This window comes from Ascaphus truei, chromosome 1 (assembly GCF_040206685.1).
Source record: "Ascaphus truei isolate aAscTru1 chromosome 1, aAscTru1.hap1, whole genome shotgun sequence".
Classification (NCBI taxonomy): Eukaryota; Metazoa; Chordata; class Amphibia; order Anura; family Ascaphidae; genus Ascaphus; species Ascaphus truei.
Genome location: NC_134483.1, coordinates 91,959,910 through 91,976,751, shown reverse-complemented (window position 1 = coordinate 91,976,751; position 16,842 = coordinate 91,959,910). Strand labels below are relative to the sequence as shown.

At 38.8% G+C, this 16,842-nt stretch overlaps 1 protein-coding gene across 6 annotated transcripts in view; it reads left to right on the top strand.

The window, feature by feature from the left end:
- The window catches only part of ARHGEF28 (Rho guanine nucleotide exchange factor 28), a 265,058-nt gene that overhangs the window by 211,952 nt on the left and 36,264 nt on the right, over positions 1-16,842 (top strand). For all 6 annotated transcript variants that reach the window (XM_075591696.1, XM_075591714.1, XM_075591705.1 and 3 more), the window contains 3 exons: positions 1,214-1,331; positions 2,344-2,598; positions 12,431-12,507. In XM_075591696.1, coding sequence (XP_075447811.1) covers positions 1,214-1,331; positions 2,344-2,598; positions 12,431-12,507 — 450 coding nt within the window. The remainder of the gene's footprint in view (positions 1-1,213; positions 1,332-2,343; positions 2,599-12,430; positions 12,508-16,842) is intronic.

Below are 16,842 nucleotides of genomic sequence, written 5' to 3'. Positions count from 1 at the left end.
ATCCAAATTGTCAGATGGGATTATGGGACATATATTCTTATGTGTCCATGAAATGTCTGTGAATTGACTGTTTAACCCTATTCTTTTAATGTAACCATGTATTTTTATAACTCTATGCCCAGGACATACTGGAAAACGAGAGGTAACTTTCAATGTATTACAGTACTTCCTGGTAAAACATTTTTATAAATAAATAAATAAAATATTTACTGAGCAGGGTTACTCCATAAAGACTCCATAAGACACCTTATTGTGTGAATTGGCTGGAAGTTGTCTTATGGAGTAACACTGCTTAATAAATATGGCCCTTAATGCTGTAGCTAAAGTAAATACATAGGACGCGCTATGTTTCCCTTGGGTATCTCCTTATTTGGAATGTTTTGCCCTGCCAGTGTGATACTGACTGTTCATAACCCAACTCTCCTAAGCTCTTTGTATTCTGAAATGTAAATTGATACGACTAAAAAATAAAATCTTTGTCTTCTTTCCTAGCTAGACGCCAGCGTTTAGCTGTGAAATTGTTATTTGCAGTTAAACAGTTCTTTGCAGAATGCATAAGTCTATCAAGTTACTTTTTGTCAGTGAACGCTTTGGTGAGTTGTTATTGGAACAATATGAGAGAGGGCAGAATAAGACACTTGACAATTCCAATGATGGAATGCACCATTTTGTGGTGTGTCAAATAGTCCACTGGCTGGGAGAAAGAGACAAGCTATGTCCTAACACAGCACCGCCTCCCAGTGGCTGTTTAAAAAAATACATGTAGTGCCAGATATACAGAATACGAATTAAATGTGCTCATGGTATTAAACCATTCTGATCACCAATTCATGAGGTTTCACTAATAATTGTCATTTCTAAGTACTGTTTGATCCATAACAATATACTATTTCGGTTTATATTGCAGTTCAGTAGATATCTGTGGTTCCGCACTCAATTTCCTACAACACAACTATGCTTCTTGTGTACATAATGCGCGTGGGTCATAAGGTGACTTGAACCAGGGTCTTAAATACTATGGCGAGGTCTTAATATACTTTTGGTATAAACTGCATAACAAAATAATGGAGTTTGTAGGATTGAAACTACTAATTGCTTGGGGGCTTAAATAATTGGTGTATATTATGTTTTTTTTTTTAAATAACTATGTATACAAATGTGAAATTACTTTTGTCTTACGCAATCTAATTTCTGTTCATCGTGTGTTTCTAAGTTGAGGAACAGTAATCTTTTGGCTCGCCGCCGAGGGGTCCCAGAATGCATTCTTCTTGTAACACAACGCATCACAAAATATCCAGTGCTTGTGGAAAGGATTTTACAGTATACAACAGGTTAGTGACACACCAACCCATCTAAAGCAAGATTCGTTATATGGTCATAAGCACCCACAGAAGCTCATTTATACTATTTTATCTGTTAATAACATTTGTATAGCTTCTCATAAGGGCTTTTATTTGCTATTCCACTGGGAAGGTTGATGTAGGGGTGCTGTATATAACTGGCTTGTTGTAACATTCACCACATATTGCAGTATGTCACAGATTCTGTGCATGTTTCTGTGGATAGGCGCGGATTGTATAGAACACTATACTAAGCCATACTACCCGTCTAAAACAATAGTTCAGATCACATATTTAATCTCATCACTGTCTGAGGAGTTTATAGTGCATTGCTAAGCCATGGGGTCCAAGCTTATTTATAAAATGTTTTACCAGGAAGTAATACATTGAGAGTTACCTCTCGTTTTCAAGTATGTCATGGGAACAGAGTTATGATGAATAATACATGGTTACAAATACATAGTTACATTAAGTGAACAGGGTTATACATTATATACAATACATTGCATGAACAGTTAGAGATAATATATGTTACAGCGTATGTAAGCATTACAGATCAGATTAAAATGTGAGACAGCTTTAGTTTTGAAAGAACTTAGACTGGTGGCGGCTGTGTCTAGTTTTGGGGTGCAAGGTGAGAGAAGGAGGAACGGCCCGATACTTTTTTGAACCTAGGGACCATGTACAGTCTTTTGGAGTCAGATCTCAGATGATAAGTGCTGCATGTGGTAGGGGTGAGGAGCTTGTTCAGGTACACGGGTAGCTTGCCCAGAAAGTATTTGAAGGCAAACCAGGAAAGATGAACTTTACGCCTAGACTCAAGTGATGACCAATCTAGTTCTTTGAGCATTTCTCGGTGAAGCTTATCAATAACTGAACAGTTTAAGCTACAACTTTAACTACAACTTTGAGTTGTAATAGTATAGAAGATTGTTTATCATGCGTCTATGTTTTATATGCTGAGGAATATGACAATTTAACGCTGCTATTCTCTTACACGTAGAAGGAGCCGAGGAACACAAGGACCTTTGCAGAGCCCTGTGTTTAATTAAGGACATGATTGCTGCAGTGGATTTAAGAGTCAGTGAGTTTGAGAAGGAAGAAAAACTACTAGAGATCTTAAATAAGATTGAAAATAAAACCTGCAGCAAGATGAAAAATGGTCACACATTTCGGAAGCAGGATCTGATAAGCAAAGAGCGAGTATTGCTCCATGATGGTTTGGTGTACTGGAAAACGGCTACCGGGCGTCTTAAAGGTATTCTATTTTATTAACATTCAAATAAAAATGCTTCTTTACTGTGTTATATTGCCAAGCTAATTTCATAAACATCTTTCAAACACCACTGCCAACCCCATCAATATCAATAAAGTCTCCCATAGCGTTACACTGTCCTATGTTTTTTGAATAAGGTCTTTGCATAACTGAGTCCTTGACTTTACGTAGCTCTCGGAACCTTTTTTGTAAAAGCACTTGTAGAATTACACATTTGTGACTTGTGTATATATTATGCACCTCTCTGAACAAATGTATATATATTTTTCATTTATTTCATGTTGAAGTGTGTGTGTTTTTATACCTATTTCCATATATAGTTTTGGGTAGCAGTGAATGTCCATTTTTTGGAAACAGTGCAGCCTATATGCATCTGTTCTGCTTTATACTTGCTTTAAAAAACAAAACAAAAAAAACAAACATTTGTATACTTTTTTCTGTCTTTGGGGTGTGAACACACATTCTCTAGTGCAGTGGGTTCCAACCTTTTTTTTGTTAAGGAACCCTATGTGAAATTTTGAGAAACCTCAACCCTCTCCAACAGCGTGTCTGAGATCAGATGCATTGTAAGGAACCCCAACTCTCTCTAACAGCGCGTCTGAGATCAGATGCTTTGTAAGGAACCCCAACTCTCTCTAATAGTGCGTCTGAGATCAGATGCATTATAAGGAACCCCAACCCTCTCTAATAGCGTGTTTGAGATCAGCCTCATTGTAAATTCTTCTGTTTTTGGTACAAAATGTTCCTAGGAACCCTGGTTGAAAAACACTGGGTTAGTGTTGAGTAAGTAAAGTGGTGAGCACACTAGACAGTGTGCTCAAAGAAAAATAGAGGGTTGTGCATGATATAATGATGCAATCTGTTGCACCTTATTAGACCTAAACTTAGTATCTACTATGGTGTTTAGATAACTCATTATTCATAGGTGCATTACTGAGTTTTGCCTCTGTTCTTTGTTGGTTATTCCCATCAACACCTAGTTTAACCATTAAATCCCTATCACTTGACAAGTATTACACTGTGTCTGAGTGTTTATTAAGAAGGGATTACTGGCATTTCGTCTCATTATTGTTAGTTTGATTTTTTTAATTACTGTTACACTCACAGTCGGTAATATATGTTTTAAGTTATACTATTAAAAGTTATATCCTAATTGTCAGTGGTGTGCATTTAAGTGATTTTTTCTTTGAGCACACGGTCTAGTGAGCTCACCACTTAACTGATTCACTTTCAGTTCACAGTTTGCACCCACTCATAATTATCGATTATGTCATGTGTTAATTGGTATGGCCTTTAGTTGATCACTCCCTACCACCACTCCCTTTTCCTAGTGCTTGAGTTACCACCATGTATATTAATGTTGCTTTCAATTTGATAAAAAATAAAATCTTGAATGTCTGGTTTTTGTTATATGGACATGGTTAGGTTTAGTGTAAGTTGTTGGTGACAGAGCTGTTGGTGACAGAGAGCAGAGTATGGCAGAAGGAGATGCAGTAATTACCAAACAGAACCTCCAGAACATGTTGAAAGAAATGTAAGTGGGTTTTCAGTCAGCGCTGGATAGAGCATTAAAGGAATTTAAAGCAGAAGTTTTTTTATTAGCTAAAAGAACTACGGAGCTTGGAAATAAAATGGAAATTTATCTCCAAAATCAGGTAAATACTGACGACACAGTCCTGCGTTTTAGTGAAGAGATAAGAGCTAGGAGGGATGGTATAGACCTAGAGAACAGGGAGCAAAGGTGGTAAACCACAGTGTCAGACAGGTCTCCCTCCGTTATCCCGAGGAATCAGCGTCTTTTCTATTTACACTGGATCTGACCCCTAGCGAAGGTACGGGTCAGCACCGAAGACCCCGAGAAGATAACACAGATGACGATCGATCGGGGGAGGGTGCGGTTGCCCAAAGATTCAAGACTGACAATGGTTTTGACGGTCTCTCGGCAAGTCTGTGGCCATCTTCTTGAACGGTGGCTCGGCAACCATCGGCAACTCAGGGAAAGAATCCCGGATGTGCAGCTACATTTGTTTCCTCATTTGTTTCCGCTCTCCTACCAGTCTCCCTCTATACTTTTTCCAATTTATTACAGGGAGAGAAGAAAAAAGAAAAAATAGTGCACTGAAAAGGAGTCAGGTGGTGGAAAAGTATCTATTTATTCAGTAACACTCAAAAACATGACCCCAATAGGGTGAGACAAAAACTCCTACGCGTTTCAGACCATAAGGGTCCTTTATCAAGGAGTATGGGGGGGTAGGGGCAAGGGGTCCCTTTTTACACACCATGTAACTCACAAATAACCAATCACAACTTTCAAAATTGGCCCCAAAATCGGCCCTGCGTGTCATGTCCATAAGGAACTGGATCGCGCATGCTCGGGCAGCACCTCCTCGCAGACGCCAGATCGCGCTGTGTAACCCGGCAAGGCTAGCATGGTGACGACTGGGTGGTGGGAGGAGGGAGTCTCCACCCCCAGGGGAGGGCCTAGGCGCGCCTATGTGGCCAAGTGAAAGCACAACAGCCTAACAGAGACCAGGCTGCTGTGCTCATCTATCCAGCCCAATCGGCAAAGCAACCAGAGGACCAACTCCACAACGGGGCGCACCCCCCCCCCCTAAAAACACAAACCCACATATAAATCCCAACAGGATTAATAAAAAAAGGCCACTATGTAAATGAAACATACATAAAGGGGAACTACCCCCAAAACGGAATACAATAACTATAGCATAATATATGCTCATAAACCGCTTAGCCAAGGTCCCATTGCCCCATCCCTCCAAAACAGACAACTACAATTTTATATAACATAAGCAAACATACATCGGTCCGTTAACATCTCCTAGCACCTAGAAAACACATCATATTTATGGAGGAAAACGGACCTAATAATGACACAAACAAGTTAAAAAACAAAGTGGAATATATAAAACTATATAATTATTCCACTCTTATTCATAAATCACCCATATGGGGTAAATAGCAGGAAAAATAGGCATGATTACAAATATATCTTGGATTATATCTCAAGATCTATTAATGATAATAAAATAAACTAGCAGGTGTTCAGAACATTTTTTCAAAACATTTTTTCAAAGCATGTAACTGATAAGAAACATATATGAATATGTATAACCCAAGAGGAAAAAGGGGGGGGGTGAGAGGGGAACAGGGGGGGGACACAACAAAATAAGAAAGTGAGGGAAGGAGGGGGAGTAAGGGGAAAAAAGGAAGAGAGGGAGAGGAAAATGGAAGGGGGGGGGGTGTGGGGAGGGGAAAGAAGAGGGAGGGGGGTGGAGGGGGAAAGGGAAAGGGGGGAAGGAAAAAGGGGACGGAAGGAAAAAAAAAGAAATCCTCTTACGGATAATTGCAACTCATATCACATTTATTCGGCATACATATTGGGGATTAAGAATCAAAAAAGGCCCCCACCTTTGGATTTGTAGACCCACATTTTGTACAACAGTGGATTACCACATTGGACCAATGTTCGTTCAAATTAATAGAGCTGATTATTGAACAAAAAGCTAAAGAAAGAAAGGGGTTAAAATTCAAGTTAAAGAACTACAGACCCAGTTACAACAATTTCAAGATCTAGACGGTTTCAGAGGCTATGATAAGATACTATCTGATACCGTCAAAAAGGTAGAAAAGGACATTATGGCTAAAAAACAAACTAAGTATGACAGAAATCGTACCGATTATGAAAGAAAACAAATCTACAGTTGGCAGAGAATCACCCCTAGCAGGGAACGTCCGTTTCAGGCCCCCTCAAAAAATGGTGAAAGAGAAAAAACAATGCGATCCACACCTCGTAAATCAATATTGAAAACTAGGGGCAGTGATTTACCTAGTGGGGACTGATATTTCGGACGTAGAGACTCTGTCCCACACTGTGTCTTTCTCCCAAACAGATAGATCTGGGTATAAGTCATTCATTACCTCTGATACAGCAGGCCAACGAGCAGCAGAGACAAGGACCTCGAGATCTTACCATGATGGGCCGTCAGATAATCAGCAATTTTCTAATCAACAACAACAACAAAAAAACTTCCCTCTTTTTAAAAAACAAAACAAAAAGAACCCAAAGAGGGAAAAAGAAGAGAGGGTTACAAAAGGCCAACCAAGAGGAAGAAGCCGTAACTGAGGAGTCTACGAATGTTATCAATATTTCAGGTTACGAAATATCCCCCTCAGAACTCTCGCTTTGGGGGAAAGGACTGAAATATGCTCCAACAATGGAGTTTGATTTATTTAATACTGCCATAGATGTATATAAATTCGTACGCAAATTAACACTAAAATCCTTTTTTCAGAAACTTGCTTTATCAACTGAGGCAGATCGAAGAAATGATAATTACACTGTTCCCTCACTATTGAGTGAAGAACCTAATTTTTCCATTACTGAGCCTTCCCTGGGGGAGAATGATGAAGTTGATGAAAGGGGTCAAGATGGGACCTTTAGAGAGGCATATTTTTTTCAGGATATTAGTGATCTCAATGAATTATGGGAGGAATTGGGAGATCAGCCCTCTGGGGTTGATATCCCAGAATTCAGTACCTGGAAATCTAACCCCAAAAGAGGGTCAATCTTTTACCCCCAGTTTGTTAAAAGTCCTTACCTAACGACTTTTGAAAATCTGGTGATCAGAGATCTGCGGATGTTGGCAGAAGGGTTCTCATTTTCACAGGAGGTTGAGAACAATTTAAGTCAGAGTGAAAGACAAGCTATGTATTCATTACAAAAAAACTCTTTGATTGTAATAAAAAATGCGGATAAAGGTTGGGGCGGTGGTGGTTCAGAGTAGGGCTAGATACCTCAAGGAAGCCTACCGCCAACTTGGGGATGCTACAACCTACTCTGAGCTACCAGGTGACCCTACTGACACCTTTTTAAAATCATTTAAAGATCTGATTGAGTTAGGACAAATCACCAATGTCCTTAGTAAAGACGAAATTGTGTTCTTATGGAACCCACATCCTAGAATTCCAGTGTTCTACCATCTCCCAAAGATCCATAAGACATTGGTCGACCCTCTGGGGAGACCAATTGTCTCCTCTATTGGATCTTTGGGAGATGGACTTTCTAAATACATTGATATATATCTGCAACCATTTGCAAGGGGTCTCCCCTCATTTCTGCTGGACTCGGGGGATTTAATTACTCAATTGAAGGGGGTCAGGTGGGGCCCACAATCATTGTGGGTCACCCTTGACGTTACTTCTTTATATTCGGTCATTAAACACGACCAAGAATTGGCAGCTGTTCGCCACTTTTTGGAAGGTCCAGATAATAATTTGTTTCATACCATTTTTATATTAGATTCGATTCATTTTTTACTCACAATTATTTTTTGTTTGATCACAAATTTTATTTACAGCGGCAGGGGACAGCCATGGGCACAAGTTTTGCACCCACGTATGCTAATTTATTTATGGGGTGGTGGGAGTCAGTTTATTTTTAGTAGCACTAATCCGTTAAGAAAACATATCACATTCTACAAACATTATATTGACGACTTGGTTATGATTTGGGAAGGTGATTTATCCACTTATTTTTTTATTTCATTAATCAAAATCCTAATAATTTAATATTCACTTTTGACTTTAACTGGCACCACATACATTATTTGGACCTTTACTCTTTATTGATATTAACAGAGACATCCAAACGGATGTCTACAGAAAACCCAATTCTAGAAATATGTTGCTCAGGGCGGACAGCTGCCATCCTAAAGCGGTCATCAAAGGTATCCCCAAAATCCAATTCCTCAGACTGAGGAGGAACTGCTCTACTGTAGAGGGTTTTGTCCGTCAGTCTGGGGAGTTGGCCAGGCGTTTTCAGCAGAGAGGTTATTATGGTCCTGAGTTACAGCAAACACTAGAGGAAGTAAGAACACTGGACAGACAGTCCCTACTTCCTACGTTGGGATATACACCTTCGAAGGGACAATTTATAGGGCAAAAAAATGTGCGCCCAAAAGTTAATACTAAAGAGAAAACTTTGGGTAAGGATAACAGACAGACTTAATTCATGATGATACACCTTTAATGATCACACAATATAATAAATGTAGTAGACAAGTACAACAAATTATACATAAACATTGGGACATTTTAAAAATGGACCATAGTTTAGACAAATGTGTTAAACAAGGGCCTCGTTTTGTATATAGAAAGGCTAAAACCATTGCTTCTTATGTCTCCCCCAGTTATGTAGCCTCCCGTATGGTGAGAATTTCTAATACATTTTGTACAAAGGGTTCCTTTAGATGTGGAAGTTGTGGCATATGTCGCTATATGCTACCTTCTTCCCAATTCTCAGGTTCCCAATCAACTAAGTCATTCCCTATTACTTCCTTTATTAACTGCAACACACAATATGTTATATATCTGTTAACATGTCGTTGTGGGGCAAATTATGTAGGAAGAACAACACAAGCTTTGAAAGTCAGGATCATGGAACACCTTAGATTGATCAAAAAACAGGATTGTTCTCACCCGGTGTCCAAACACTTTACGGAGTGTAGGGAAGGGGGGACCAAAGCATTGACGATTAAAGGTATTGAGAGAGTGTTCTCACAGGAGAGGGGAGGAGACAGGCTCAATTTGTTGGACCGCAGGGAACCTTATTGGATTTTTATGCTTAAGACATGGGCTCCCTGCGGTCTTAACATTGAATGGAATTTCAGTCATTTTTTGAAACAGTAAGTCTCTAGATAAGGTGTTTTATAATAAGAATATAAGGGATATAGTTGTTTTTTCAGTTTCTATCTTCTATGGTTGTCATCATTGGTTATTTATATATATTCTGATATGCGTCTTGGTCGTAGGATAGTGCTTTTGTTGTGAAGGAGGGGAGAAACAGTGTTTCACAACCCAATATGTATGTCGAATAAATGTGATATGAATTTCAATTATCCATAAGAGGATTTTTTTTCCGTCCCCTTTTTCCTTCCCCCCTTTTACTTTCCCCCTTCCCCCTCCCTCTTCCTTCCCCTCCCTTCCCCTCCCCACAACCCTCTCCCCCCCTTCCTTCCCCTCCCCACAACCCCCTCCCTTCCCTTTTCCTCTCCCTTCCCTTTTCCTCTCCCTCTCTTCCTTTTTTCCCCTTACTCCCCCTCCTTCCCTCACTTTCTTATTTTGTTGTGTACCCCCCCCCCCCGTTCCCCCCTCCCCCCCCTTTTTCCTCTTGGGTTATACATATTCATATATGTTTCTTATCAGTTACATGCTTTGAAAAAATGTTTTGAAAAAATGTTCTGAACACCTGCTAGTTTATTTTATTATCATTAATAGATCTTGAGATATAATCCAAGATATATTTGTAATCATGCCTATTTTTCCTGCTATTTACCCCATATGGGTGATTTATGAATAAGAGTGGAATAATTATATAGTTTTATATATTCCACTTTATGTTTTTTAACTTGTTTGTGTCATTATTAGGTCCGTTTTCCTCCATAAATATGATGTGTTTTCTTAGGTGCTAGGAGATGTTAACGGACCGATGTATGTTTGCTTATGTTATATAAAATTGTAGTTGTCTGTTTTGGAGGGATGGGGCAATGGGACCTTGGCTAAGCGGTTTATGAGCATATATTATGCTATAGTTATTGTATTCCGTTTTGGGGGTAGTTCCCCTTTATGTATGTTTCATTTACATAGTGGCCATTTTTTATTAATCCTGTTGGGATTTATATGTGGGTTTGTGTTTTTAGGGGGGGGGTGCGCTCCGTTGTGGAGTTGGTCCTCTGGTTGCTTTGCCGATTGGGCTGGATAGATGAGCACAGCAGCCTGGTCTCTGTTAGGCTCTTGTGCTTTCACTTGGCCACATAGGTGCGCCTAGGCCCTCCCCTGGGGGTGGAGACTCCCTCCTCCCACCATCCAGTCATCACCATGCTAGCCTTGCCGGGTTAGACAGCGCGATCTGGCATCTGCGAGGAGGTGCTGCCCGAGCATGCGCGATCCAGTTCCTTATGGACGTGACACGCAGGGCTGACATGCATAACGTCAGACTGGCGCACGGACGATTTTGTTGCCAATTTTGAAAGTTGTGATTGGTTATTTGTGAGTTACATGGTGTATAAAAAGGGACCCCTTGCTCCTACCCCCACATACTTCTTGATAAAGGACCCTTATGGTCCGAAACGCGTAGGAGTTTTTGTCTCACCGAATTGGGGTCATGTTTTTTGAGTGTTACTGAATAAATAGATTTTTATACTTTTCCACCACCTGACTCCCTGGCAGTGCACTGTTTTTGCTTTTTTCTTCTCTCGCTGAACTACTCCTTACAGACTGCACGCCATTTGGATGTACCAAGCAGGACTTTTAAGGACAGATGGAGTGGGTAAGATTTATTTCATTATTTAATTGTGATCTCTATAGATGAGTACTATCGATTACACCGTGAGGTCTCCACTGAGGTCACTTTAGGGTACTTTTTAACATTCCTATTTGTCACCTTCAGGAGACTCACACATCACAGTTCATCTTTATACCCACTCTGTCATTTATTCTGCCCGTCAGTCCTGCTCAATTATTATGGACATTTATGTTTGAGGTTCCACCATCTCTGGAGCACCCATTTCACCATATACCAATTTATTACACTCTGCACTCTTCCCCGAGGCATTTAAATTAAATGCCGGGGGATCGCGTGAGGCCTCTGCAACTCACTTACCATGATTCTGGAGATTTGCTGTGGCTATCGCCATGGCAACGCGGCATCAAATGACGCTGCGGTGTCATGCGGAGGGACGTCACACGTCAGTCTCCATGGCAATGGGGCCACGTGACCCCGCGGCGTCATTTGATGCTGCCTAACAAGTGGAGGGGGGTGCGAGACTGAGGAGGAGCAGACATGGGGGTGCCGCTAAAAAAGTTTGCGCTCCCCTGGTTTGGAGTCGGCTGCCTGCTTTTCAGGTGCAGGTTTGCTAAAGCTGATCGGACGAAACCGGTGAATACACGGAGTGAGAATCCCAGCGATGGATGAGAGGGCCTTGGCACAAAGATTTAGAAGAACTGTTTTTTCTGTTGCTTGGTTATAGACGCAAAGGACATTAAGCCTCAACGAGAAACCAAGAGCAATTTACTACTCGAAAATTTTAATGCTAAAAGATATTGAACATTTAAAGATAAAATGTGAATCCGGGGTTTTATACTTTTATATCTTTATATTTCTATCCAGGATGTCTATCCCTATAAGTATATATTAACATGAAAAGTTTTATATGTTTATGTGTCTTCTTTTGTCACATGTTAGGAAGGCAGTGCTCTGAGAATGAAGTTACACAGGGTCAGCACCTTTTGGTCCAAAAGCAAGTGTGAGGGTTTTTTGTGATCAAGTGAAAATGTCCCATCTCTGCCCATGCATCTGCAGGAAAATGGTTGGGGATGCCTTGACATCTGTCTCATCTGTAGTCTCTTGAAAACAAGAGATAACACCCATGGAGGTTGCGGATTCAGCATGAGAATGTCTTTTATGAAGAACGTACAAAACTAAAAAGGGCTAATGTATGGAAATAACCATTTGATGAGATTATATGATTGGGAGTGCTATTTAAATATGTTGTGATTGCTAAGGATGAAGAATAAAGCATATGTCAAAATGGCAGGTTACAGAAGTGCAATTTTTCTATAGCTTGACTGTCTGGCTGAGTGACCGTTTCATTTCATTTTAGTAAGGTTACTTAAAGGTCTTAAAATATGAATTTGTGTTGTAAATGGTTTCCGTATGTCAAACATTATAATTGAATTTGTAGGAATAATTTTTAGACTGAAAAACAAACCATATCATCCTTTTTTTTTTATATAGATATTCAAGCACTTCTTTTAACTGATGTGTTGCTGTTTCTTCAAGAAAAGGATCAAAAATATGTTTTTGCTGCTGTGGTAAGTTTTTAAAGCAATACTGCATGTTCTGAACTCCTACTTCTAGAATGAATATGCTTTTTTCACTGAACTCAAGGGACTGAACTGGTTGAGTAAGCACTTAAAAAAGTCTGAGAAGGTGCCGGGGCTTCTACAACAGTGCAGAACCCAGTGAATTAGTGTTTCCACATGGTTGTAACAAATCATCACTGTTGCACTTTATTGCATACGCGCTGTAAGAGATGTGTGCAGAGGTACATTTAATGGAGACTGATTAGGGTGAAATTAAATCCTGGCTTTGTTGAGCCTGTTCCTTTAACAAGGCAAACACACACAAAAAGAAACAAAATAAAGGCCTACTCCACTTTGGAGAATAACAAAACATTTACTCTAGCCTTTTCTAACTGGATGGCTAGCTAAGCTAAGCTGGTTACTACCCCAAACATGTATTCATACAACTGTCCAACAAGAAAGTCTCTTATCTGTTTCTGTTGCTGTAGTGAAAGTTACAACAAAAAAGAAAAAAATATGAAGCGCAGACAGTGGGGGTTGTGATTAAACTAATGTACTTTAATAAAAGAACTTGTCCCAAGAAAACATCCTCTGGGACAACAATAATATCAATATATAAATGATAATAAAATAAAATAATTATATATAATGCTGGTTGAAAAGATATGCGGTAACACTTGATCAGTCTACAGGGGATTGAAAACGGGAATTGCCCGATGTGAAAGTCTTAGTCCTGTAGGTAGTGCACTGCCCGGGCAGGTATTAGTGAAGAGGGGTACCCCAGGGTTGAGACAATGTTGGAAAAGCTCACCCTTTGAATCTTGTAGATCCTTGATGGTCCTGTTTTCCCTCAGAGCACGAAAAAACTGCTCCGGTGCACACAGCTTGAATGTGCTGCACCTCGCGATACCACGCAGCCCTCCGGGTGTCCAGGTCTGATGTCACTTCCGGCTGTGACGCACAGACCCTTCCCGGTAGTCTCTGGGCTCCGTCTTTCAGCGCTACTTCTCCTGATGGTTGTAAATGACCATACGGACAGCGCAGCGGGTGGTATTAACCGCTTCTCTCAAACGCACTCAATAGCAAGCAAACACTCTATTTGCTCCTCCTCCTACGCGTTTCACCAAAAGGCTTCGTCAGGGATAAAGTCACACCATGCTCCTTCATAATTTATAGCTCAGTTGATTGCAATCGTTTAAATGCCCAATTAATGGCTCATTGATTTTGAACTTAAATTCACATAGGTACCACTAATGGTACAGAATGGTGCAAACAGTAAATATGGCTGGCTCATGTCACATCATAAAAACAAAAAATAAAAAAAAACACAAAAAAAGAACACACACAAAGTTTATAAACAATACTTAACAACTTATAAGTGCATATAAGTGTATTTAAAATAAGCATTTGGATTGAATTGATATTAAAATTGATATTTGACAATTAATAGTACAATAAAATGAACTGAATATATTCCTTAATAATTTAAATAATAATGGTCACTGTTGGACACCAACATTCAATGGTAAATAAATATTGGTTTCTCTTATAATATACATTTTCCATTATATAGTTTAAATTTGTTATTAATTTTCAGTGTTCAGGTTTATATATTGGCTGGATTGTTACAACACATTGAAGGTTCAAAATAAATAGACAGAGAAATAATACATAGGTTATATTTCTACATAGATTAAATGAAATGAATCATTCTGGAACTGTTATATATATAGTCTATTATTCTTAAAAATACATAATTGAAGGTTCATACTACAAATTTTATCGAATAGAATGATTACACACATAGATACAATAAATCAATACATAGTCTTTATGACAAAAAATTTTAATAATTATTTTATGTTTAAAAATATATATTTGATATAAAATTTATAAAAAATAATAAAATAAAATATAAAAGTGGTGTCAGCTCTATTATTTTTCACCTCTATTATTTTTCACCTTTTATTTATATTATTAATTCATTATTTTTATTATTATTTTTATTTTTTATATTTAATTTTTAATCTCTAATCTTATTTTTAATCTTTAAACTTTCTTGTCATATATAGGCTTTGGTTGACAGACATCAAACTAGTGGAAAGCTAAAAGATCCAGTTCTTCGTTCAGACCTACTGGACTCATCGTTTGTAATTTAAATATCCAGTAGGTCTCCTGTTTCCTAAGTTTTAGACGTCTGTCACCCCTTAGAGTTGTATGGCTGATGTGTTCAATGCCCACAATCGATAAACCTCCTACATCTTTGTTGTGGACCGTTAAAAAATGGCGAGAGACCCCATGTCCAAGAAAACCCCTTAGAATGTTCCTCCTATGCTCAGTGAAACGTTCCTTTAGGCTTCTCTTCGTCCGGCCTATATAGTAAAGGCCGCAGGGACAACTTAGCAGATAGACAACGTATGTTGTATTACAGTTAATAAACTGTTTTATTTTGAATTTCTCTCCCGTGACATTTGATGTATATTCAGTACACTTATTTTTAATGTGTTTGCAGGTTAGACAATTTGTACGCCCACACTTATAGCAGCCACTTGGGCATGATGGTAACCACGTTGTTTGTTCAGAGGATGTTTTCTTGGGACAAGTTCTTTTATTAAAGTACATTAGTTTAATCACAACCCCCACTGTCTGCGCTTCATATTTTTTTCTTTTTTGTTGTAACGGTCATACTAGGGACGGGGGGTTCCCTTTTATTAGAAGCTGCACTCACCACCGGGTTGTGATTATTTTACTTTGATTATTTTACTTTCACCTATCTTTACCTTCAGTATTAGCAAACACTCACTTGCACCGGACTGGTTCATGTCACATGACCTTTTTTAGTTTTTTGTTTTTTGCTTTTTTATTTTTGCTCCATTGCCGATATTCAAACTTAAAACCCATTCGGCGCTTTTATATTTTTTTGTTTTTTCTTGTTGTTAATTCCACACCTCAAGAGCTGCCTTATGGGTTGCTAATTTTGAATATTTGGTTCTTTGTTCCAATTGGAACATTATATATTTGTTTTTATAACTGTGATTGTTTAAAGTATTTTTGTATATAAATTTATCTGCCAAGATCCCATTGACCAATGGCAAGCTTCAGAACAGGAAGCGATAGATTGAATAGGAGGAATAGACATCTCATTGGCGAAAAACGCATCAATACAACAACAATTGTAGAAGAAGATGTGTGTGATCTCTCGTCTGAGTTTGTCAGATTAGAGAACCTCCTGAAACTGGAGGCTCGCCATTGGTGGGATGTATATTTCCTCAAAAAATATTTACAAGAAGGTAGGGCTCCAAGAGGCCTAAGGCTTCTAAAAGATCCTACATTTGAAGACCAAGATTTTACAAAATCTTGGAATGAAATTTTGGATGTTAGTACCTTTGCACTGATGAGATTACTCATTACATATAGGGAAAAGGTTTTGGAAAATTTAGCTGAGGAAATAGACCAACTTCAGAGTGAATTAAAATTGTTTAGTGATACAATGGAATTTAATGATTTATCTGAAAGTACAGATCTGACACTTGAGAGATTTGAGGAAGAATTAATATCATCTAAAAATAAAAAATTTGAAAGAGATTATATAGATTATTCCACAAACAAACAAAGGAATTGGGCAAAGAAATATGAGAAAAATGAGAAATTTAGACCCAAGAATAAGAATCCTAATCAGACTCGGGCTAGGTCATATCAAACATCCTATGAAAGTGTCAATCTCGTTACTGGAGGATCACAAAAAAAAACCCCTGATTCAGGGAGGAAGTTTGTTGTCCCACAAAAATCTAAAATCAAGGAAAATGAGAAACCCAACCATAGACCCTCAAATATGAATTCGGGAGTACCCAATAGGGGAGGTTACTCAACGCCTAAAGATTTAGGCCATGATTCATTTAGACCAGCATCAGATACATTTAGAATTAACGAGGTCTCACACATTGAAGGGAATCTAGGAGCAAGACCTAAGACAAGGTCAGGTTTCCTAGAAAGTTTCAGGAATACGCCTAGTGGGTCTTTTTTAGAGAAAGGAAGGAGCGGAAAGAACCTAGAGCATCAAAAGCTAAAACAGAAAAAAGATCCAGATTTAAAAGAAGCTCGGGAGAAAGAGATGCTACTTCTAGAAAAGAGAAAAAAACAACTAGTACAGACACAGAAAGACCTGAAAAAACTAGAAAAAGAGGTAGCAGAGGGGGCAAGGAGGTTCAAAGAAAGAGACAATATAAAATAGCCAGGGAATCTAAGAAGGGAAGTATTTTCAATTTGTCCAGCTTTCCACTCACTTTAGATCAGAATAGAGTACTAGAGAAAGGCCTCTCTTTTGCCCCAACTAGTAGACCAAAT